The following is a 27,298-nucleotide window of genomic DNA, read 5'->3' on the forward strand; positions in this document are numbered from 1 at the left end:
ATTCTTTGTTAATTATTTTTTTTCATTTAAAGCGTAAATTTGTGATAAAGTCTTAAACTACTTATTCACCGTCCGATTAAATTAACATTAAGATCTTAAAATCATAGTTAAATTACAGTGTCTGAATGTATATATTTGTACATCTTCTCACATCATCTTGCAATCTTCACACAGAGTACAATGTTACACTGGGCTGTGGACAATTACCATAAAAGTGTAGCTGAAACACTTGTTAAGGCGGGGGAAAAAATCAATGAAATGGTTACTACTGTGCAAGAGGTATGTTCTTTTCTTTCTGCATTATGCAACACTGTACAAAAAAACTTATGTGCTGTCACAATTTTCCTTGCTGGCTTGTTCAGAACTAACTTCATATAAGCTATAATCGACATGTTTAATAACACACATAAATATATAATACTCATATATGTACGATGTTCATTACACAGGATTGGTTTTTTTGGTGCCCGAACGCTTCATTTAATGGCTTTAAAGGAAGATCCAAAATATCTTCAACTATGTATACATCTTGGAGCCGATATCAACATCATGGATGACGTAAAGTTTCCTTACTACCATATAGATACCTTTGTTTTACGCTCAATAATGTATTTTCACACGTGCGATGAGGACTGCTATAAAATTATTCTGCCCGTCAATATATATATATAATATATAGGTTTATGCTATCACCCATAAGGTTTATCTGGTATATCATGATGATGAGAACAATGTATTAAACTCGCTATCTTCGAGAGTTTTATCATTCGAGACACAAGCATGGTGTTTACCCTTTACTAGAGCATTTTGCATTCTTAGCTTAGCAAAGTAAGGAGGGTATTTCGTTTCCTTTGATCTTACGTCTACAGAATCATCAAACACCTCTTTTCTACGCGGTAAAGAAGAAAAATACAAAGCTTGTGAAAGTACTACTCGATAAAGGTGCAAACTTTGTATCAAATGACGAGGTTAGTTAAATTTAGTATTTACGTGTCACATTGATTGTCTGGTTCTAATTCAGGTATACAGCTGATGCTTTGTACGAGAACGTTATTATTACTTATTAAAAATAAATATATAGGGGAATATCTAACAAAAATAAAGATTGCAGGGCAGACACGGAAGCAAGGTCGATTCACTCAGATACTTGCAAGTCCGAATTAATCATGAGGGGATTGACCGGCACAAACCATGTATCTAGGCTGATCCCCTGAACGCGGAAAATTCCCGCGTTACCGAATTGATGGCTTATGGCTCCCAAGAGAATAAATAAACTACCGATCAAGTAGAACAAAACATCACAATGTTTGTGAAGACGTCACCGCCCGTGATAGTTGTAGAGCAATCACCGATTGACAGTCAGTTCACACCTCAAGTAAGGTATCTTTTCATATGGAATTTATTTCGAACCCACAGTGTTTGTGCGGGGAATCTTGGCATGATGTCTCTGGAAAATTGCAATGCATTTGTAACACCTTAAGCATTTACTTTTTATACAAAAATCGCTTTTAAGATAAAAGGCTGACCGTGTTTTTCTTAATTGTAGATATGTGAGAAAGAAATGTTCACAAGAATGCACAGACCTCTGTACGTTGCAGCAGCAAAGTATGAAAACATTGAGTTCGTTGATTTCTTGAAGACGTTTGGAGACGGAATTGATGGTATGAATGAGGTAATTGAGTTTCAGGTTTATCTTAACTCTTGTCAAAAAGCTTAATTGCAACTATTATATTTTTATACAGCAACAGGCTTCCCAGCAATTATGGTGATGATTTTGGTATAATTTTCAAGACGACTTTGACAATTGTACGCGTCCCCTGCATGAATCAGCCGTTTACACTTCTGGTTTAGCAACCGTTTATCATCCGTTTGTCACCGTTTCATGGCTGATCCAACTTGACCTGAAGAGAACCGTCGGTTCTTCACCTCGCGAGACGTTACTTAACCGTAAGCTTATCCGCTTCATATGGCCGGCGTAAACGACATGGCTTTAATGTCCCTGACCTGCTGTAATCAAGCTAAACTTATGCATCGGTATGGGCCACGTCGGTAGCGTTGAATCAAATACCCTTAACCCATTTACAACGTCTTAATTCGTTGAAACTTTGTATTTGTAAAAGCAAAGTATTGCTAGTAAACGTCACTAACTGATTGTGTAACATGCTAATATAAGGTATCGGTATCTGCGCGTGTGATTTTTTGCGATTTACAGGACATAGTTGTACCATTACCTCCATGATTGCACTATCTTAGAGAGTGTATCGAGGACTGATTCCTACTGTATTTTGCACTAATGCTATAAGTTTATGTAGGCCTGTTTCGTGTACCCTACAGTCAAAGAAACGGCTATATTGGGTGAAACACACATGCTTCTGAAATTAAAACATTCATCAAAGTGGGAGGAGGGACTGTGATTTAATGTTTGGATTTAATGTTTGTCAGTCAGGCAGTCTGTTGAATAATTGAGACACTGCATACTAAACGTCGGTTTCGACTGTTGGGAATCGAAAGGGATCATATACAGAGCACTCAATCTCGAGAAAGCTTTTTTATATAATATATGACTGCAATTGCAGTCGGCTTAGTCCTTCAGATTGACAGTCTGTATCACCAAAAAGTAACGTTTCAAAGTAAGATATCGATATATGATCTAGTGGCGACAGGAACAATGTGAAAAGCAAAAATCAAAAACCTTTCATGCAAGTAACGCCACGAGGAAGAGATTCTTTCAACCTGTGAAATTACAGGGTAAACAGTTTATTAGTTCTAGAGACCAGCTCTGGAACTGTTAGTTTTTGCTCACTTTCCTTCTTTCTTTCTTTCTTTCTTTTTCTTTCTTTTTTCTTTCTTTCTTTCTTTCTTTCTTTCTTTCTTTCTCTATTTCCGGTATTACTACCATAGAACATGCTATACACAAATTGTACCATAATTACCCAGAATGCATTGTGACATGCCTATGACGTCATCGCTCAGCTCTGACGGGTTTGTACGGGCATTTCTTGTTTGTTTATTTATTTATTTTTTATTTGGCATTGCTCAACTATCATATTGCGTTCAGTTATTAATAATTCTAGCTTTCTTTCGCTTTGTTTTTTGTTGCTTTTTGATTTTATTTTTCTCTAAATACTCGCCGTACGTGGCGCTATACTGTTTCGCCCGAATGCTCATAGACAACATGGCGGCGTATCGATCGCCTCGCTCGCACACAGAGAGAAAAGTAGCCTTTCCCTAAGTTTACAAGCGCGGCTGGGCACATCGTGTACCTAGGCGAGGTGGGTGTGCTCGAAAACGATGATCAATGCAAAATTTGGACTCAAAATCGGCTGTTTTGGCGGAGAAACTGCCCGCCGTATTTCTGAGGAGCCACCAGCGGTTTTTCCTATATCAGTCTGCGGGGCTGTGGTGGGAGGCCGTTTAACGCCGGTAACACACAGCCCTGCCATGCAGAGCTAGGCATTCATAGTGAACGTACTGTCTGTCATGCACCGGGATGCATTGGCTGCACGTAAAAGCAACTCAACTTTCCAAGATCAAATGGTCAGTATCTTGTGAAACAGCGACATAGCAATGAAAATTGTTTTAGTCTGTGCTTTTAATCAAATGAAAATGCATGTGGCTCAATTTCAACGGCCTAGGTCCGATGTTTCCTTTCGTCTGATCATCGTCGTAAATGACACGCCTCTTTACGGCAACAACTCAGCGCTACCCGTCAAGCGATTGATTTTTGGTAGGTCAGCGGAGTGAAAATTATTGCTCTGGCTCGCGAGAATGTCGTCTGATAAACATTTCCGTGCGTTGTCGCCCCCGTATGTATCTGTTGCGTTTTTACCGTACATGTAGGCATTTGTAATCTGTGTACTGTAATTCCCCGGACTGCCTTGCTTTTAGTTGTATTATGGTGTTTACTGCTATCAGCCCTGAATATTAAAATCCAAAGCACTCTTTCATTCTGCACCTATCTTTGTCACACATTCTCTTGTTTCTTGCGCTGCTCTGGTCTCGGAACTTCGCTTTTGCTTGCAAATGCTTTCTAGTTTGATATGCATTTATGCAGGAATTTGTCATGACGCGCCCAGCTTTGATGCAAAGTGAGAATAAAAAACTGTCACTCTTTTGAGCGATTATTTACTTTGATGACAAAGAAGACAAGTATCAATGACAAGCGTTATGTATGGCTACATGGTTCGTTTTCCACACCTAAGCCTCATCAGCTTGATCGGTGGAAGGCGAGTAAACGTATGTGTGTCTGGCAAGCCTTTGCTAACAAGTCCTGAGGCGCACAAAACACAAAACCGTCCGATGATCACACCACAGATCCAATTTAAAATGCTGGATAAAATGCCAGGTGCACAACATATGGACCTGCAACATGCATGATTAAGGTATACAGACTGATCTGCAGCACAAAATCATATGGACAAAACTGATGCAAAACAATTCTCCGAACATATACTCTCCATATAAAACACATTGTTTACACAACAAACAACATGAAGGATGAGCGCAAGAGACCTCTAAACCGAAGCCATCCGATTGTTTCGTATCGCAGGCACATTCTTTTAATTTCGTCTGATGTATAAGTTTCTAATTTATCCCATACTTCACGACGATTGTTAAACTTTCATTCAGTGTTTTGTAAAAAAATGCAGACATTGGGATATTTAGAAATTCTCCCGATTTTCAGATTACTGATTGTTCATTGGGATTAACATCATTAGTGTAAAAATCAATTGAACACCTCAGTTTACGGTTCTCGTGTTTGAAGGAGGTGGTGACCCTGAAAAGAACCGTTTGGTCAGATTGTTATGTTTAATTCGGTTTCTTCCAAGAAAACATCGGACAGTGCAAACAGATTTGCCATCGGAGCTACCGTTTCTGTATTTTTTACGTCTTTTTGAAGTCACATAGTGAGTACATGTAATAGTATTTCGACAAGGTTGGTGCCATCGTGACAACTATATCCCAAAACGACATAGACATCCAGTCGCTTCGGCTGCTGGACTTGTTTCCTTCGATTCGCCAAAAAAGAAACGTCGTCGATCAGCGCGCATGTGACCGCACGATGCATATAATCATGGAAAACCGAGTAAAATTCAAAAAAAATTCTATTGCATACACAATTTAGGGGTGAGCCAATCCACTTGTCCACGGTTACCGTGACTGGTCCGAGCTCACTAAATAGCATATTTGTACCGCCGGCATGTAATTTTTAGAGTCTACTAGGCCCAAGATAAACAAGGCTAGCCCCCAAATCAATCAGCGTCAAACGAAATAGAGAACCGCAATGGCTACACACAAAGCTAAAACAGAGATGGTTTCCGAGCCAAGCTAACATTAAATTATTTTCCTGGTTCAATATCAAAGTAAAAATACAATCCTGGGAGGAAGGAAAAAAAGCTAATTGAAGTAACGGTCTAACTTTAATCTGGAAAAGGGAAAGCAACTATGCAAGAAAAACGTCATGCATCTACATAAATATTTAACGGATTTTGCTCCGTCTCAGTACGCCTTTACCGGACTCCTTTACAGGACGCAAATTCAAAAGATCTTTCAAAGATCAAAATAGAAATAATATGGCTGTGAAATTCGTAGCAGTCACCAGTGAAATTCATCGTTCTTTGAACCATGACTTATAAAATTGTCCGTGCTGAGCGAGAAAACGAACGTCTATCGCAATTACGATGTCAAGTTAGCTTTACTTTTCATGTCGAAGGCCTGGACATGTTGGCTACGGTGGATACATACGCCATTAGTGGATGTTACATCAAAATGAGTCTTCTATTATCGAAGGAAGCCTGTAGATTGAATATACTGCAAAATGTTTGGTTTTACTTGCAGTTCCGTCATTTGAGATTCCATTCTACAAGCTGCCACTCATGTGAGTGGCTATTTACTTTCATGACAAAAGTAGACAAGTATCATAGTCCAGTGAAACAATATATGGCCAAATAGTTCGTTGTTCACACCTGCAGCTTCATCAGGTGGATCGCGGAAGGTTGACTGATCTTTTTATTAAAACCTTATCTATTTCTGATTCGCCCTTTCACGATAGAGGGACCGTGGGCCATGCACACAAGTGCCAACATGCACAAATACACAACTTTCCGACGATTATACCACAGATCTAATTTAAAATGCTGGAAAAATGCAGAGTACACAACAAATACATGCAATATGGATGAGTTTGGTCGACTGATCAGCAGTAGTGTACCAAATCACAAGGCTCGAAACGGACGCAAAATTTCTCCCCTAAATTTTATGTCCATATTCAAACACATTGATTGCACAGCAATCAGGATAAAAGTGACATACCTACCGAATCAACAGATTCTTTTCAATCTGCCTAATGTAAAATTTTCAATTTTATTCCGTAATTCACAACGCTTTGTAAAATTTGGGTTCCATCTTTTGTAAAAAAGGGATTTTTACAAATTCCCCGTTTCAGATTTGTGACTATTATCAAAGTTTTGGTTGACGTTATGAGTGAGAAACCAATCTGATAAACATGAAGACATGCGTTTACCGTAGATCTCTTTTTGGAAGAGGTGACTGCCCTGAAATGGCCGTTTACTCGATTTAAGAGAAAACATAGAATGTGGACCATGCATAGGTATCGTGACTACTCAGTTACATCGTCGCTTGTCAATGCTGGCAATATTGTTAAATCGGAAGATATTTCAATTCGAAAAAGGTGAAACAGCCCAAACTGCAGTCCACTTTTATAAGTAGCTATAACTGTCAATTTTACTTGTGGTCAGCTAATCATAAGCCTGTCGCACAGGACAGCGTTGTCAGTTTTTTTCACGCCGGCTTTGCTCTACGTCGTCTGTTTTGCATCAGTCGATTTCTAATTCTCATTTTTGAAAGGGCATTGTCACTGTGTCAATCGCTCAAATACAGCAGGCTTTGAAAATGCGAACACTGACTAAACAATTAAAATACGATCATGGAGTTAACTGGGTGATACGATATTACATTGTTCAGTACAAAAGACACTGACGTGAGGATAAAGTAAAACGGATATCGGATATCGGATATGTTATCGGTTTGATCGATCAGATACCAGCAAAATAAACGGTACCTGGCCCGATACGTTACAAACCCTTTTGAGAGAACACTGCATACGAATTGCCGGAATCAGTAGGAGGGCTTCGTATTCTTGCTAATCTAAAACAGGCAAAACATTTAAAGAAGAACTGGGGTCGTTTGTTAAAACACACATTACCGCTAGCAAAAATTCCAACATTTACGAATCTCTGGGTAGTTTTCCAGTCTCCCCATCATGGAAAGGAACCGGTGAGTGAACAAAAGAGAGTAATTGATTTAGAACCAGCCTTTATTTATAAGCTAATCCCACTTAACGAAGATCAGTTAGCACGTCCATGAAGTTCTCCTCCCGGTAGCTGAGGGAAACCGTACTTGACAGTTCGACGTCATAGGCTAGCCTGCCATCACAATAATTTATGTGAATACAAAACAGCCAGTTAGTCCGGTCATTTTCTGGCGGTAGTTTTTTCATGAAATTCGAAATAATTGTGACATTAGCTGTCTCCGCGATGCGATTTTCGCCTTAGAAATCATAACTGCTAAGGTACAAAAGTAGTTTTAAACCTTTTCGTGCCGCACCAAATTGAGCGATATCTGGACCAGATCTCATTTTTCAAATAAAATTTCTATGCAGTGAATGAGCTTTGTCAGGCACAGTCCTAGATTTGTTTTTCATTGATTTCGAGTACATGTCATCAAATCTAGGCAATGGTATGCCGGGAATATTCCTAGCTGCTTCGATGACACGATGTATATGATGTATGCAACTGATTTACGCAGGAAAAAATCTTTGTTGACATTTACGATTTGACATGTTAATTTGGCCGGTCATCACAAGAAACCGTGTTTGAAGAATCAAAGTTTCCAAACTATTATAAATGTTTATCCTTTCGACCTCCCTACACTTGAATTTTAACTGAGGTGGACTGATTTTAGTTTTTCATGAAATCAGTTTTCTTCTTCTTTTGTTTTCCTTCATTCAGAAACTACCATCACACCACGTAACCTATCTGCTCACTTATTGCTTATAGTTTGTGTCCTGATCTGCTGTAATGAGGGCAGGTAAAGCCTTATCATCAGCAAATTTGTAAAGCTTATCATTACTGTCCTCATGCATAGGAGTACATTCAGATGTGAAAATGGTGAATAATGACGGTGAACGTTGAGGCAAGCCGGCATTTGCCAATCGTTTATACGATCGTATCGAATGTATCTCAACACACTGTGGTCTCCTTATCAAAATAATTGCGACCCAACCGACTAACTGCATGTTGACTGACATATTTTTCAATTTTCTGATCAACAAGTTTGGTGATATAGTAAACGCACTGGAAAAGTCGACAAATAAATTAAAGTTCGAACAGACGCATTGGAAGTGTCAAGGTGTTGTGTGATTTTATGCAGAAGACAAAGAACATCGCCTTCCGTATTCCTGTGTTAGCGGTAAGCAAAGTGTAGAAGGTCTTGATACGGTAATGTTTGAGAAACAAATGTTGCAGAAAGATTCGTGCCAGGCACTTCATTTAAATTTACGTAAGTGCAACAGGTCGGTAGTATTGATGTTTCTCTATAAATCAAAAGCGCTGGTATACATGTCAGTCAAAGTCGTGCGAAAAGATGTGCCGGCGTCTTGTAAAACAAAAAAGAAGTAATTCAGATGCTTCTTGTTTACTAAGAGAGAACTCAACTTTTCTTGTTATGTTGTTAGTGTTAAGTGAGGACCAACCAAGCCTACAAGGTCGTAATATTTCTGCAACTAATTCTTGCCTGCTATCATCATAAAATTTACGCTAAACCTCTGAAATTGGTATCATTGCTCCGTCATTTTAGCTACATCCATTCCGAAGCAAAACGTTTACAGACTTTCAATGGTGATAACTTGCTCCAGGCGCTAGGCGGCGACGTGTTATCAGTTTTACTGACTTTTGGAACTAACGACGCCATGTAATTTACCAGTGTTGTTCTTCGTTTTTGAGTGTTTGATATTAAACACGGAAAGAATTTAATATAAAAGTGACGACAGAGACATACCCGATACTTGAAAGAAAGGGACACCAAATATGTAGTGATGACCGAGAACCCAAAAATTTATATTGGCAAAAAAAAAAATCGAAACGGCTATGAGCTGAGAGAGAGAGAGAGAGAGAGAGAGAGAGAGAGAGAGAGAGAGAGAGACAAACGATTTAAGCGTCCACAAACTGTATGTTCTTTCTGACATTAGCATCTTGTTGCAAGGATTTCGCATTGATAACGCTTTTCCAGAATATGATTGACATTACAACAAAGCATGCAGTGTTATAGTTACTCTTCTGATGTTGGTTTCGCGAGTATGCTGACTGAGAATACTTACAGGAAAATGGTCGCCATATTTTCTGTTAAAATATGTTTTCCATTTCCTCGTTTCGTACGATCGGTGATTCAATTCTCTCGTAATTTTATGGGCGTAGATGCACAACAGGTTTTAATATTTACATGCCTTTCACAAAAGTAATATTTGTTTTCAAAGGAAACGTAGAATAAGAATTCGCCTTAAAACGTACTTTAACATGAAGTAATGGAGTGAAATGAGAATTTCCCTTGTTGGAAGTGACTGAAAAGGGGAATCAAACTGTCAAAATGGTCCGGGTGTCAGAGTGAATATGGCTACCGTCAGCCTTTAGTTACTGAGAAGTCTACGTATTTACTGGGAGACATTCTGTGCTATAATTGACCGAGACCGCTCCGTTATTAATTTTCCTTTGTACATAATTGGGCATACTACCAGAGCTAAAATAATGTGATTATAGTAAGACACATAACCGAAGCGATTCATACCTGTGTGTTACGAGCGATCTGCTTATGTAATGATAATGACAACTAGCAGTGGTGACCATTGCCCCGTCTGCCGAATGACGTCACTCGTTAGCAACTTCGACGTAGTTGAGTAACCCTGCTCGAAACCTATATAGCATATTTTCTTTCTAGCTTCAGCCCATTTAACCACAAAAGTGTATGTTAAAGTCAACTTTGCTCATAATGTAGGTATTATAGTTGAAGATTGCAACAAATCATCATGCTGAAACGTACATTTGGCAGTATTTGTAGATTCGACGTACACGGCCTGTAACACCGTCAGTGTGAAATTCAGGATATGTACGTTTCTGCGGTCGCGCCCCTAGAAAATTTAAGCCGGCTTAATCAATTGGACAGGAAGGGGATAAGGCGCGTTTACGTTAGCTTATAAAATCGTAAACGTCCGATTTCATGTATTGATACGTTAACAGTAAAATACTGAATAAACCAAGTACAATTCAGTTATCTTTTTGTATAGGTATATGGCATATTTCTAAGCAGAAGTTTCTAAAATGTACCATTCAGCATAGTTTTAACTTTTACAGCGTGGTCTGGCTGTCATTCATGAAGCTGCAGCGAATGATTTTCATAAAGCTGTGAACATTCTCATAGATGCAGGATCGAACAAAAATATCAAAGATAAGGTCGGTTCTACTTTTTATCTTTTAATCAGAAGATCAAAATTCAATTTTGGTCATTACAATTCTTGTTAACAGGGTTTACCTTGTAAGTTGTGTATATATTTGAAATCTAAGTAGCTAAATGTTCGCAAAAACAACAATTAACGGTCAATTTGTTTAAAGACCATGTAGCAGCTATGTCTGAGTCATGAAAACTCTCATTTTCTCATTTTTCCATTCGGAGTCTTTGTAGTGACTGATTAAGAAAAGCTTGTCATGCTTAATTTCTCCAAAATCGTCAAATTAAAAAGATGGTAAACACTGGTCTAAGCGCTTTATGTACTTTTAGTATATTTACGTATATCGAACAAAAATAAGTTGTATACATTACATATCTTCGTATATGGAACATAACAATACGTTGATATAGCGTATAACTATGCAGAACAATAATTTACGCAATGCAGACTTTTGCACACCAAATGTACACTGTACTGTGCATTTTATAAATAGACGTACGTGTAAAGTAATGTATTAGACAAATATAGAGAGTCGGTATATGTTTGTATATTGTTGTTTATCAAACATTGTAAGCTAAAAATTCCCGACCTTTTTTCCTTAGCTTGAATAAAAAGTTATATATTTATACCAAATACAAAATGACAAAAAATATTATTGTACATTTATTTCCTAAGAGAAAATGTTCTTATTTTTCGGATTGGATGTTTTTCATGGTTACAATCATCGCCCGAAATCCTCTTAAATTCAAACGACAAATCTAGATTGTATTTTATAAACATATATAATAAAATAACCAGTGTTATGTTTAACATTTTTACCAAACGTTTGATAAAGTTAAGAAACTGTTGCCAATGAAATGTAATATTCTTTTAGTCTAAACTTATTCAAGAAAAATACTGAAAAATCGTTAATATGATAAATATTGTACTTCAATTTAGTTGTAAAAACTAAAGAGCTCAAACATCACTTTTATTGCATTTTGTTGACGAAAATTTCAATTATGTGAGTTTTTCTTTGGCATTCTCATGTGAGATAGGATGGCAACACAGCTCTCCATCACGCTGTCTATAAATCCAACAAAGAAGTTATCAATATCTTGACCAAGAAATGTGTCGATGTTAACATAGAAAATAAGGTAGGATCATGTTTCTATTCTTTCGTCTTTTTTAATCACTAGACACATCATTCATGTCTTAAACAATCGGTTTTTTTTGTCTATTGAAAAACTGTTTTCCTAAGTTCAAGCAAGATTATTAATTCAGATAGCCTGTAGTTTGGTACCCTCTCTAAACGTGCCACTAAAGTAAAATTCAGACGATTTTCGCAAGCACTAGTCACTGGTTTTCGATAACATAGACACATCTTCAGCATTATCTTTGCCATGATGTCGCTCTGTGTTGGTCTTATTTAGTTTTCTTTTCAACCATAACACTACAGGTTACTTTTAAGATATTTCTAAATACCAAAAGTTATTGTGTTGTGTTTAAAGGATGGCAATCAGTGTTCAGTTTAGGAGAAAGGGATGCTAATGTACTTGTATTCTTTTAGCTCGGTGAAACACCCCTGTTTTCTGCACTTAAGAAGCGAGACATCCAATGTGTGAGACTACTGCTTATGGAAAATGGCAAAGTGTGTAAAGACGTGGTAAGATCTAAATATGTGTAATACGGTCAAGACATTTAATGAAAGTGCGCCGAAATGCATTTACTTGCAAATATTGGCATTTTTTGTTGAAGCCGCTGTCAGATATTCTACAAAATGTACTTAATGAAAGGCACATATTAACTTTCATAAACAGGGACGTAGTAGTGCGAAATAATACCTAGGCAAAGTCGAACTTAGAATTTAGAGTTTAGTTGATGATGTTCAACTGCACATAGTATACAATGGAATGATCCTGTCATTTGTTAAGAAAGCGAATGATAAGAATTGGGCGTCCTGCATTATACCTTCATTGACTAACAGATATACTGCTGGAATAAGCCAATGTGTTTTTCAGGATGACACATCCAATGTTTCCCAACTGTTGTGGGCAGTGGCAAATCATGATAAACAAATGACTGAAGACCTTCTTCAGGCTGGCGTGAATATAAATGAGTTAAAAAGGGTAAGTTGTTATAAAACACACTCTTGACAATCACCAGACTAAGGTGAACATTGAGTATAATTGTAAAATCTTTCACAAGCTCGTCTTACTAATCTGTCAATGAATATCTATCGTCTTTCAGCTTGTCATTTGATTTTTCCTGTATTTTTGACTTGATGACTGATGATGTAAATTATATTATTGTCATTTGGAATGTATCGATAGGCCTCTGATGGATAGAAATATTCAAGTTTCTTTCGAAGTTTGAATTAGTGAGGGGACTTGTTATATTGGTTTACCTTTTAAAAAATTATATCGAACTACTGCAAGGTATAATTTGGTGAACGCCGTTTATGTATATACATATATATATATACATATGTATATATATATATATATATATATATATATATATATATATATATATATATATATATATATATGTATATATGTATATATGTATATATATACATACACACACATATATATAGACCCAGTTTCCCGTGAATAACCTTCCAGGAATGATAATTACTGGGAAAAAACGAGAGGGAGTATTTTACAAGAATTCATACGCTTGTGTTATGCGGTCGTGGCTGAGTCACAGCTGACTTGACTGCGGTCAGCTCAACATGTCGGGGCTGCTCGTATGGATAATAAGCGTCTCTCGTAGGGCTTTTTCTGTGCGAATCAAGCGGAAATAGGAAAGACTATGGATTTTTAATCCAAGGTATTTATTTGGTACTTACTATAACATCAATTTTAGTGAAAATTCATTCATAAATTATTGGACGTACAAGCGGGACGTCGCGACACTCAGCCGCGGCTGGCGAGAACGGGTTATTTTTGTCAATATTCGAACATCATTCAAATAATTCTTCTTTGCAAGTTTGTATGAAACTTTCAAAATTAACAATTATTATGTTTTACGAAATTGTCAATTGTATGTTTAATATTTTACGAATAAAATGAGCTTGTTTAAATATAATGAAGAACAGTGTTCGGCTCTGACTCAATCGGTAAGACAACATACAAGCAACGAGTCTTTCTTAGCTCAGACGCGAGACGACGGAAGTTCAACAACAAGGTACAATACAGGAAACGTGATGCACAATATGCATGGACAAAACAATAGCTTGCACCTTTAAATGCACTGATAACCTTGTGAACTCGTCGCTCTTGAAAAATAGAATAGCGTTTCTTCTGATGAGTCTCAAGTCCGGAGTATCGTCATTGCTGTCAGAAATAATGTACGCTCTTTGCTTCATCGGCTCGACTCGTTGACTGCCGCGGCAGCATTGATCGTGATGTTGAACTTGAAACCCGTCCATGTTGCTTCAGAAAACATTCTTACTGCTTTAGGGATGATTGGTACGTGTCTTGGGTTATCGGCTATGCTTATTATGTTGTTTGATGGACATCGAGAAGGGCAATTTTGACGAGGTAGACAACACCAAAGGCCGTTATTATACCGTTAAAATGTCAGCGGTGTACAAATCAAACGTTTCAATCGAAATCAACGACGAAGAAACACAAACTCATAAAAATTCTAGTATCGACGGTATTTTGTGTTCTACACATATATTTTAATACTCCATATTTGCTAATGTTTCATTACCCTCCCACTTTTGCATTCAGGGATTTGAAAATAAGTTCTGAACTGAACAGCTGTTTACGTGTTCGTTTACGTTTTAAAAGTAGTCCGGGCCCCGTATCCACCACATGTGGAATATGGATTCATTGTAGTCATATACCTATAGTGTGACGTCATACTATAGGGATAACTGGGTCTATGTATATGATAAATATATATATATATATATATATATATATATATATATATATATATATATATATATATATATATATATATATATATATATCTCTACCTCTAAAACAATACTTATTATTTCTTCACTTCAAAGAACTGCATGTTTTGATATATGCTTCAATATCTTGCATACTTGTAAAATCATTATCTTAAACTAAATTATACAGGATGGCAAGACCCTTTTTCATCATTTTGCTGAAAATGGCGATGAGGCGGCCATAGAAATACTTCTACACAATAAGGCGAATGTGAATGTGTACTCTAAGGTAATATACTACACTCAAGTTTGTTATTTTTTGAATAAAGGTCAAGATAAGTAACACATTGAATGTTCTGTTTTTAAATCATCAGATCCATTTGATATAATGATATTTTTTTATCTAAAGTATAATAAGGTATAATAAACCTGTTTTAAAGTTTACTATGACCTATATAAATGGCATACCGATTTAACACACCAACATACTTTGAATTTAAACCTTACTACGATTATCTTTCTGTTTAATCTCTCTAGGACGGATATACTGCTCTCTTTTTTGCTGCGGAAGAAAAACACCTGGATATAGTAAAGTTACTAATGAAACATGAAACAATAAACTTACATAAAGAAAATAACGTAAGTTAAGATATTTAATAGTCAAGTAAGTTGGTGGTCAAGTTAAGTTGGTGAATTGTTTGTTAATTATTTTTTTTCATTTAAAGCGTAAATTTGTGATAAAGTCTTAAACTACTTATTCACCGTCCGATTAAATTAACATTAAGATCTTAAAATCATAGTTAAATTGCAGTGTCTGAATGTATATATTGGTACATCTTCTCAAATATCTTGCAATCTTCACACAGAGTACAATGTTACACTGGGCTGTGGACAACTACCATCCAAATGTAGCTGAAACACTTGTAAAGGCGGGGAAAAAATCGATGAAAAGGTTACTGCTGTGCATGAGGTACGTTCTTTTTTCCGCATTACGCAAAACTGTACCCAAAAAAAATATGTGCTGTCGCAAATTTCTTTGCTGGCTTGTTCAGAACAAACTTCATATAAGCTATAATCGACATGTTTAATAACACATATAAATATATAATACTTGTATATGTATGATGTTCATTACACAGGATTGGTTTCTTGGTGCCCGAACGCTTCATTTAATGGCTTTAAAGGAAGATCCAAAATCTTTCAACTATGTATCAATCTTGATGCCAGTATCAACATCATGGATGACGTAAAGTTTCCATACTACAATATAGATACGTCTGTTTTGCGGTTAATAATATAGAAATAACGGGCGACGCGCTGATCATTATGTTTATTTGTGGGCAAGGGCAAGAGGAGAGAAAAAAATGAACGTGCGAGGCTTGCCAAGACCATTAATTTGGCTTTCCTTGAGCCCGCGCCCACAAATAAACGTTACTGGTCAGAGCGGAGTCTGTTATTTCCATTATATTATCAGCGAACCCAAGAAAACCGTCAAAATTGGCCCTGCATTATGGAAAAAACATCCTTCTGACCTTCGCCACTCCAACTCTACCCTTTCCTTCCGCCGTTCCCTCAAGACTTTTCTCTTTAAACAGTAGTTTAACCTTTTTCGTTTACGTAGTCTCCAGTCCCGGTGGTTCAACATTTCCTCTGTTATATTGTATTGTCACTATTGCGCCTAGAGCTCTGTAAGAGATTAGGCGCACTACAAATGTACTTTATTATTATTATTATTATTATTAAAATTCACGAAAATTTCAGGAGCGAACGACAACTGGACCCCAGAAACTGAGCAATACGCGACGCACTGTCAAGCGCGCTATAAAAAATTGGCAAATTCAGAAATGTTTTCAGAAAACAGTATCTCAACTTGACATACAAGTGCTCCATTTTTTTTGTGATTGGTTATAATTTACGTTTGAGCAATAAAGTTACGATACTTTGAGTTGTTAATCTTATTATTCATATTCACGGCATGTAAATCAAACCATTACTGCGTATTTTTGGTCACTCACGTGTTAGGCTCGATAAATCAAAATGCGACGGGCAGGGCATGGTAATATATTGTATTTTTACACGTTGGATGAGAACCGCTATAAAATTATTCTGCCCGTCAAATATATATATATATATAATATATATATATATATATATAATATATATATATATATATATATATATATATATTATATATATATATGCTATAACCCATAAGATTTATCTGGTATATCATGATGATGAGTACAATGTATCAAACTCGCTATCTCCGAGAGTTTTTATTATTCCAGACACAAGCATAGTGTTTACACTTTACTAGAGCATTTTGTATTCTTAGCTTAGCAAAGTAAGGAGGGTATTTGTTTCGTTTGATCTTACCTCTACAGAATCACCAAACCCTCTTTTCTACGCAGTAAAGAAGAAAAATACAAAGCTTGTGAAAGTACTACTCGAAAATGGTGCAAACTTTGTATCGAATGATGAGGTTAGTTAAATTAGTATTAACCTTTCACATTGATTGATAGTTCTAATTCAGGTATACAGCTGATGCTTTGTACGACAACGCTGTCATTACTTATTAAAAATAAATACATAGGGGAAATCTAACAAAAATAAAGATTGCGAGGCAGACATGGAAGCAAGGTCGATTCACTCAGATACTTGCAAGTTCGAATTAATGTCTTTGGGAAATTTCAATGCATTTGTAACAGCTCAAGTATTTACTTTTTACACAAAAATCGCTTTTAAGATGAAAGGCTGACCGTGTTTCCTTTAATTGTAGATATGTGAGAAAGAAATGTTCACAAGAATGCACAGACCTCTGTACGTTGCAGCAGCAAAGTATGAAGACATTGAGTTTGTTGATTTCTTGAAGACGTTTGGAGACGGATTGATGGTATGAATGAGGTAATTGAGTTTCAGGTTAATCTTAACTCTTGTCAAAAAAGCTTAATTGCAACTATAATATTTTATACAGCAACAGGCTTTTCTAGCAATTATGGAGATGATTTTTGTATAATTTTCAAGACAACTTTGACATGGTATGCGTCCCCTGCATGAAATCAGCCGTTTAAACTTCTGGTTTAGCAACAGTTAATCACTTGTTTGTCACCGTTTCATGGCTGATCCGACTTGACCTGAAGAGAACCGTCGGTTGTTCACCTTGCGAGACGTTACTTAAGCGTCAGCTTTTCCGCTTTATTGGCCGGCGTAAACGACATGGCTTAAATGTCCCTGAGCCGCCGTGGTCAAGCTAAACTTATGCATCGGTATGGGCCACGTCGGTAGCGTTGAATCAAATAATCTTAACCCGTTTACAAGATCTTAATTCGTTGAAACTTTGTATTTGTAAAAGCGAAGTACTTGCTAGCAATCGTTACTAACTATTTGTGTAACATGCTAAGGTATCGGTATCTGCGCGTGTGATTTTTTGCGATATACAGGACATAGTTTACTTTACCTCCATGATTGCACTATCTTAGAGAGTGTACCAAGAACTTATTCCTACTGTATATTGCACTAATGCTGTAAGTTTATATAGGCCTGTTTCGAGTACCCTACAGTCAAAGAAACGGCTATATGGGGTGAAACACACAATGCTTCTGAAATTACAAACATTCAATCACAGTGGGAGGAGGACTGTGATTTAATGTTTGTCAGTCAGGCAGTCTGTTAAAGAAATCGACACTGCATACCAAACGTCGGGTTTCGACCGTTGGGAATCGAGCGGGATCTCGAGAAAGCTTTATTTATATATATGGCCGCAATTGCAGTCGGCTTAGTCCTTCAGACTGACAGTCTGTATCACCAAAAAGTGACGTTTCAAAGTAAGATATCGATAATGATCTAGTAGCGACAGTAGCAATGTGAAAAGCAAAAATCAATAACTTTTCATGCCAGTAACGCACGAAGAAGTGTCCTGCCAGAGAATCTTTCAACCCGTGAAATTACAGGGTAAACAGCTTGATTGATATTCATTTATGCAAGGATTTGCCGTGACGCGCTCAGCTTTGCTGCAAAGGGGGGAATAAAAAACTGTCACCCTTTTGAGCGATTATTTACTTTGATGACAAAAGAGGACAAGTATCAGTAACGAGCGTGATATATGGTCACATGGTTTGTGACCGTTGCCCCGTCTGTCGAATGACGTCACTCGTTAGCAACTTCGACGTAGTTGAGTAACCCTGCTCGAGACCCATATAGCCTATTTTCTTTCTAGCTTCAGCCCATTCAACCATAAAAGTCAACGTTGCTCATAATGTACGTATTAAAGTTGAAGATTGCAACAAATCATCCTGCTGAAACGTGCATTTGGCAGTATCTGTAGATTCGACGTACACGGCCTGTAACCGTCAGTGTGAGATTCATGATAGTACGTTTCTGTCGGTCGCACCCCTAGGAAATTTAAGCCGGCTAATTCAACGGGACAGGAAGGGGATAAGGCGCGTTTACGTTAGCTTATAAAATAGTAAACGTCAGATTTAATGCATTGATACGTTAGCGGTAAAGTTCTGAATATACCAAGCACAACTCAGTTGTCTTTTTGTATAAGTATATGGCATATTCCTAAGCAGAAGTTTCTAAAATGTACCATTCAGCATAGTTTTAACTTTTACAGCGTGGTCTGGCTGTCATTCATGAAGCTGCAGCGAATGATTTTCTAAAGCTGTGGACATTCTCATAGATGCAGGATCGAACAAAAATATCAAAGATAAGGTCGGTTCTACATTTTATCTTTTAAATCAGGAGATCAAAATTCAATTTTGCTCATTACAATTCTTGTTAACAGGGTTCACCTTGTAAGTTGTGTATATATTTGAAATCTAAGTAGGTAAATGTTCGCAAAAGTAACAATTAACGGTCAATTTGTTTGAAGACCATATAGCAGCTCTGTATGAGTCATGAAAACTCATTTTCTCATTTTCCCGTTTTGAGTCTTTGTAGTGACTGATTAAGAAAAGGTTGTCGTGCTTAGCTTCTCCAAAATCATCGAATTAAAAAGGGGTAAGAACTGGTCTAAATGCCTGATATACTTTTAGTATATTTACACATATCGAACACAAATTAGATGTATACATTACATATCTTTGTATATTGAACATAACAATCACGTTGATATACATAGCGTATAACTATGCAGAACAATAATATATGCAATGCAGATTTTTGCAAACCAAATATTCACTGTACTGTGCATTTTATAAATATAGGTACGTGTAAAGTTAAAGAGTATATCTCACATAGAAAGCATTCTTTTTAATTTTTTGTCAATAAATAATATACTATTTGCAAGCTAAATGGTGGTATTTTTTCCTTTTTCCTGTTGACATATAATTGGGACAAATGAAAAATATTGGGGCTTGTTGAAAAAACGTCCATGAGGAACGCGTTCATTTCTGTGACGTCATAAGAGGCGTTCGTGAGTGTAGAACGGAGTAGCTATACACACCATTGCAGAATGACATCCATCTCAAGTTCATTCATAATATGAAGAGTGACAGTCACTCCTGATATAGAATATTGTTTGGTATGATTGATTTATAGGGTATCCAGTTAAGGAGTCTAGTGTTACAGTTGAAAAAGATTCCAGCGGAAATTTTGTGAGCGTAGATTTTGTGCCTCAGTTCACTCAGCGTAAAATGTCTCCAGACCAGCCGGCCTCTATATAGTCGAGTATGTCAACGTAAACAATCCACACCTTCACAGGAAATTCAGAAAATTTTTCGACCTACTTCCCTGTTCTTTACAAAAGATATTAGAGCAGAATATTAATTATATCAGGCCTTACTGCCTGCGGAATCGATCCTGTGATTTCCTGGAGTACATATATATCAAATAAACGCCTGAGATGCAAAGCTGACCCCGGTTGCTTGACCTTTTTTTCTCGGCGCGCAGCGTCAGTTACAGCTGGCCAAGGCCATCGCGTTGACCACCCCCTCCCCATCGAAACATGAGCTTACCAGGGTACGTTGCTACAATGTCATCTCATCACAAACGTGAGAGTTGATTGATTTTATTCAAATTCCTTCAGTTTATTCTGTTTTGATATTTATATACCCACAAACTTGGGGCTGGTCTAATCAGACTCGACAATATATGGACATTTTTGGAGCCAATATAGCCGCCAATCCATGTTTTGATTTATCGCCGATATATTGGCTAATCCCATCGTTGATATTTCTAATGGAACAGGATATTTTAGAGCATGATTTGAACTTAGGAATTTTTTTCTTGTCTAACTAAGCATACGAACTGAAGAGGGTTCCAACCCTGAAACTGTCAAGATGCAGTCCATCGGAAGGTTGATTGAAAATTGCCGGTTGTCAAATCGGGACCTTATTGCATGATGCACTCTGACCTTGTCAAATGATGAACTCGTCCTTACTTGGTTCTATATATTTGACGTACTGGAGTTATTTAATTAATGATGCAACTAGCAGACGACTGCTTAGAAAGCCTGGAAAACTGCAAAGTTTACACAGCGCAATTAACTGAGCCGGCGAGCCTGATATTCGACCCCATTCAAAACGTATCACTCCTAATGCAATGCTTCGGCACAGTCCCTATAGACTCCCACTCCCACGGACGTCTCAGTCCGGTTGATGAACAGATTAACAGCTGTAGTATTTTAGGCGTCATAATAAAGTGCAATTTATCAAGTAGTACAGCTCAGGGAGCTATAATTTACAAAAGGCAGTTGAAGTTGAGTCTCATTCATAGAATATCATGGTGGGTCAGCCGGCTCCGTGTACAGGCATATTACTGTAGGCTGTACAGTACACAGCTGTTCACTCGGCCGGTGTGGGATCGGCTGCTGGCACACAACTCTGCCATGCTCTCATGGAAATATTTCTAGGTCCCACCAAATTGACGGCAAATATATAGACTAAAACCATCAAGGTTTGTGTTTTTGCACTCCAAAACCGCGCATCTATTCATCATAGCGAACTATCTGGGATCTTCTCGAAGTTGGTACCCACTCTGTTGACTATTGCTCTCCGTGGATTGCTCACACATGTTAGCCACATCTGACATCTCGCCACGTAACCAAAACGTCATGAAAATGAACTCAATAATTTCCAGACAGGGTGGATTTTCCACTACTTTGACAGAGAAAGACACTATTAAGACAAAGTTACCACGAGAACGTAATGGATTTCTCGAAATAACGAATATTGGTTTATTCGATTCGATAAAGATCAGACAAACAAAAACTAGGTTAGATATACACTTTAATGTATTAGACAGATATAGAGAGTCGGTATATGTGTGTATATTGTTGTATATCAAGCATTGTAAGCTAAACATTTACAACCTTTTTTCCCTAGGTTTAATGGAAATTTATATATTCATACCAAATACAAAATGACAAACAAATATTATTTTACGTTTATTTTTGTGCGTTTTTTTTATGACAATTTAAATTATGCAAGTCTTTTCTTTGGCATTCACATGTGAGATAGGATGCAATACAGCTCTTCATCATGCTGTCTATAAATCCAACAAAGAAGTTATCAATATCTTGACTAAGAAGTGTGTCGATGTTAACATAGAAAATAAGGTAGGATCATGTTTCTATTCTTTCGTCTTTTTTAATCACTAGACACATCATACATGTCTTAAACAATCAGTTTTTACGTCAATTGAAAAATATTTTCCTGAATTCAAGCAAGATTATTATTCAGATAGCCTGTATTTTGGTTCCTCTCTACACGTGCCACTTCAGTAAAATTCAGACGATTTTCGCCAGCATTAGTCACTGTTTTTTCGAAAACATAGACACATCTTCAGCATAATCTTTGCCATGATGTCGCTCTGTATTTGCCTTATTTACTTTTCTTTTTCACCATAACACTACAGGTTACTTTTAAAATATTTCTAAATACCAAAAGTTATTGTATTGTGTTTAGAGGATGGCAATCAGTGTTCAGTTGAGGAGAAAGGAGATGCTAATGTTTAATGTATTATTTTTAGCTCGGTGAAACACCCCTGTTTTTTCTGCACTTAAGAAGCGAGACATCCAATGTATGAGACTACTGCTTATGGAAAATGGCAAAGTGTGTAAAGACGTGGTAAGATCTAAATATGTGTAATACGGTCAAAACATTTAGTGAAACTGCGCCGGAATGCATTACTTGCAAATATTATCATTTTTGTTGAATCCGCTGTCAGATATTATGCAAAATGTATTTAACGAAGGCACATATTAACTTTCATAGACAGGGACGTAGAAGTGCGAAATAATACCTAGGCAAAGTCGAACTTAGAAATTAGAGTTTAGCTGATGATGTTCAACTGCACATAGTATACAATGGAATGATCCTGTCATTTGTTAGAAGCAAATGATAAGAATTGGGCGTCCTGCATTATGCTTTCATTGACTAACAGATATACATCCCAAATAAGCCAAGACTGTGTTTTTTCAGGATGACACATCTAATGTTTCCCAACTGTTGTGGGTTGTAGCAAATCATGATAAACAAATGACTGAAGACCTCCTTGAGGCTGGCGTGAATATAAATGAGTTGAAAAGGGTAAGATGTTATAAAACACACTCTTGACAATCACCAGACTATGGTGAACATTGAGTATCATTGTAAAATCTTTCACAATCACGTCTTACTAATCTGTCAATGCATATCTATCGTCTTTTCACTCGTCAATTGATTTTTCCTGTATTTTTGATTTGATGACTGATGATGTAAATTATATTATTTTAATTTGGAATGTATCAATAGGCCTCTGAGGGATAGAATATTCACGTTTTTTAGAAGTTGAAATTAGTAATGGACTTGTGTTGTTGGTATACCTTGAAAATGTATGTTGAACCACTGCAAGGTATAATAATGGTTAACGCCATTTATGTGTCTATATATGTACCTATAAAACAATACTTATGATTTCTTCACTAAAAAAACTGTGTGTTTTGATATATGCTTCAATATCCTGCATACTTGTAAAAATTATAATCTTTAACCTGAATTTATACAGGATGGCAAGACCCTTTTTCATCATTTTGCTGAAAATGGCGATGAGGCGGCGATAGAAATACTTCTACACTATGAGGCTGATGTGAATGTGTACTCTAAGGTAAATATACTACACTCAAGTTTGTTATCTTTTGAATAAAGGTCAAGAATAAGTAACACAAGGAATATTCTGTTTGTAAATTATCAGATCCATTTGATATAATGACATTGTTATCTCAGGTAAATATTATAAACCTCTCTTAACGTTTACTGCGACCTATATAAATGGCATACCGATTTAACACACCAACATACTTTGAACTTAAACCTTACTACGATTATGCTTTCTGTTTAATCTCTCTAGGACGGATATACTGCTCTCTTTTTTGCTGCGGAAGAAAAACACCTGGATATAGTAAAGTACTAATGAAACATGAAACAAAAGACTTACATGAAGAAAATAACGTAAGTTCAGATATTTAATGGTCAAGTTAAGTTGGTGGGCAAGTTAGGTGGTGGAATCCTTTGTCAATTATTTTTTGCTTACGTGTTGACACACGTGGGCATATGTCGCAGCGATGTCTGTATGTCTGTGTGTCTGTCTGTCTGTCTGTCTGTCTGTCTGTCTGTCTGTGTACTCAATATCTCAAAAACGGCTCATCAGATCAGAATAAAATCTGGTACACAGATTTAGTTTGCAAATGGCAAGAACTGATTAGTTTTTGGTGGTGTGACTTGCTTACTTTTTGCACATGCATAATTAATGATTTTAGAAAAAACGGATATATATTGACAACGACTGCACCACAATTTGATGAGGATTGCTACAAATGTTGATCTCACCATGATATATCAGCTGTGAAAGATATTAAGGGGTGACATAAAAGATAATGGATAATTTTCATAATTAATGAACTTTCCTAATTAGGAAGATATATCTGATTTGACTTGATCAAAATTGACAAAACTTGGTATGTATATTGAAGATACTATGATTTAATATTATTGAAAGTCATTAAGCATTTTTACTTCATCAAACTCTTAATTTGCATATTAATGAACTTTTGAAATTAGGGATATTTATTTGAATTGACTAGACCAAAATTGACAAAACTTGGTATGTATATTGAAGATACTATGATTTAACATTATTGAAAGTCATTAAGCATTTTTACTTCATCAAACTCTAATTTGCATATTAATTGAACTTTGGAAAGTAGGGATATTGATTTGAATTGACTAGACCAAAAGTGATAAAACTTGCTATGTACATTAAAGATACTATGATATAACATTGTTGAAAGTCATTAAGTATTTTTACTTCAGCCAAATACTTATTTGCATATTTAATAAACTTTCCTAATTAGATATTAAATCTCAATGGACTTTACCAAAATTGATGAAACTTGCTATGTACATTGAAGATACTATGATATAATATTATTGAAAATCATTAAGCAGTTTTACTTCAGCCAATCCTTATTTACATTTTTAATGAACTTCACTAATTGGGATATAGAGCTGAATTGATTCGACCGAAGTTGATGAATATTGCAACATATATTGAAGTACTATAAAACAACATTATTAAAAGTCATGAACTGTTTTACAACAGCCAATTCCTAATTTGCATATATAATGAACTTTCCTAATTAGGGAGATTTATCTGTATTGACTAGACCAAAGTTGACAAAACTAGCTATGTACATTAGAGATACTATGATACAGCATTGAAAGTCATTAAGTATTTTTTGCTCACGTGTTTCACATACTGAGCATATGTCGCAGTCATGTCTGTCTGTCTGTGTGTCCGTGTGTCTGTCTGTCTGTCTGTCTGTCTGTCTGTTGGTCGGGTATCTCAAAAACGGCTGATCAGATCAGAATCAAATCTGCTAAATAGATTCAGTTAGCAAATGGCAAAAACTGGTTAGTTTTTGGTGGGTATGGCTTGCATACTTTTTGCTCATTTGCATAATTAATGATTTTAGATATAACGGATATACATTAAAAACGACTGCACACAATTTGATGAGATTTGCTACAAATGTTGATCACACCAAGATATATCAGCAGTGGAAACCATTAAGGGGTGATATAAAAGATAGTTGCTAATTTGCATATTTAATGAACTTTCCTAATTAGGGATATATATCTGAATTGACTTGACCAAAAGTGATAAAACTTTCTAGATATATTGAAGATACTATGATACAACATTATTGAAAGTCATTTAGCATTTTTTCAGCCAATTCCGATTTGGTGAATTCACCAATAACAATGAATTGTCGCTTTGGGTCAATCTTGACGGGTGCGGCTAGCTGGCAGGGTACGCTTACCTATTCCGGACACCTGGTACCACCACACTTTCGTGTTCAAGATGGCCTCATTGCCTTTGTCATCATCTATATGTTCCTTGGACCTGGTAAATTTCACTGTTTACCTGAATGATAACTATTATTGGACCTGATTTGATGTCTATTGCACATTTAATGAACTTTGCTAATAAGGGATATATCTGAATTGACCGGACCAAAGTTGACAAAACTTGCTACATATATTGAAGATACCATGATACAACATTATTGAAAGTCATTAAGCATTTTTCTTCTGAATCAGCCAATTCCGAATTTGCACATTTCATGAACTTGCTTATTAGGGATATATATCTGAATTAACTTGATTTTAATGGTTGAAACTTGCTGTATACATCAACGATACTGTGATATAACATTATTCAGAGTCAAAAGACATTTTTAATTCAGCCAATTCCTAATTTCCATATTAAATGAATTTTCTAATTAGGGATATATATCTGAACTGCCTTGATCAAAATTGATGAAACTTGCTATGTACATTAATGACACTATAATACAATATTATTCAAAGTCATTAAGCATTTCTCTTTAGCCAATTTGTAATTTGCATATTTAATGAACTTTCCTAATTAGGGATATATATCTAAATTGACCGGACCAAAGTTGACAATACTTGTTACATATATTGAAGATACTATGATTTAACATTATCGAAAGCATTTTTACTTCTGAATAAGCCAATTCCGAATTTGCACATTTCATGAACTTTTCTAATTAGGGATATATATCTGAATTAACTTGATTTTAGTGGTTGAAACTTGCTGTATACATCAACGATACTGTGATATAACATTATTGAGAGTCGAAAGACATTTTTAATTCAGCCGATCCCTAATTCCATATTAAATGAATTTTCATAATTAGGGATATATATCTGAACTGACTTGATCAAAATTGATGAAACTTGCTATGTACATCAATGACACTATAATACAATATTATTGAAAGTCATTAAGCATTTCTCTTCAGCAATTCGTAATTTGCATATTTAATGAACTTTCCTATTAGGGATATATATCTGAATAGACTTGACCAAAGTTGACAAAACTTGCTTCATATATTGAAGATACTATGATACAACATTATTGAAAGTCATTAAGCTGTTTTTACTTCAGCCAATCCCTAATTTACATATTTAATGAACTTAGCTAATAAGGGATATATATCTGAATTGACCGGACCAAAGTAGATGAACCTTGCTATATACATGAAGATACTATGATACAACATTATTGAAAGTCATTAAGCATTTTTTCTTCAGCCAATTCCTAATTTGCATATTCAATGATCTTTTCTAATTACGGATATATCATAGGATTTACTTGATCAAAGTTGGCAAAACATGCTATGTACATTGATGATTATACCTGGTTAAAACAATATCGAAAGTCATTTCATGTTTTCATATCGGCTATAAATTTATAATTTGCATATCTAATGAGCTTTCACAGTTCGGCATATATGGCTTGAAGGACTTGGCCAAAGGTAATTACAGTTGCTGTATAAAGTGGTGATACAATGACAGAAGTCAAAGATCTTTAATATT

General features: G+C 36.1%; 1 protein-coding gene across 1 annotated transcript in view; it reads left to right on the forward strand.

Moving 5' to 3' along the window:
* The first annotated feature begins 1,303 nt into the window (after positions 1-1,303).
* The window catches only part of LOC139145493 (serine/threonine-protein phosphatase 6 regulatory ankyrin repeat subunit B-like), a 102,818-nt gene continuing 76,823 nt past the window's right edge, over positions 1,304-27,298 (forward strand). The window contains exons 1-7 of the mRNA XM_070716706.1: positions 1,304-1,375; positions 1,547-1,672; positions 11,557-11,655; positions 12,520-12,627; positions 17,191-17,304; positions 22,835-22,942; positions 23,400-23,498. Of these exons, the coding sequence (XP_070572807.1) occupies positions 1,304-1,375; positions 1,547-1,672; positions 11,557-11,655; positions 12,520-12,627; positions 17,191-17,304; positions 22,835-22,942; positions 23,400-23,498 (726 nt within the window). The remainder of the gene's footprint in view (positions 1,376-1,546; positions 1,673-11,556; positions 11,656-12,519; positions 12,628-17,190; positions 17,305-22,834; positions 22,943-23,399; positions 23,499-27,298) is intronic.

Source organism: Ptychodera flava, chromosome 1, assembly GCF_041260155.1.
Source record: "Ptychodera flava strain L36383 chromosome 1, AS_Pfla_20210202, whole genome shotgun sequence".
In the NCBI taxonomy this organism is placed as follows: Eukaryota; Metazoa; Hemichordata; class Enteropneusta; family Ptychoderidae; genus Ptychodera; species Ptychodera flava.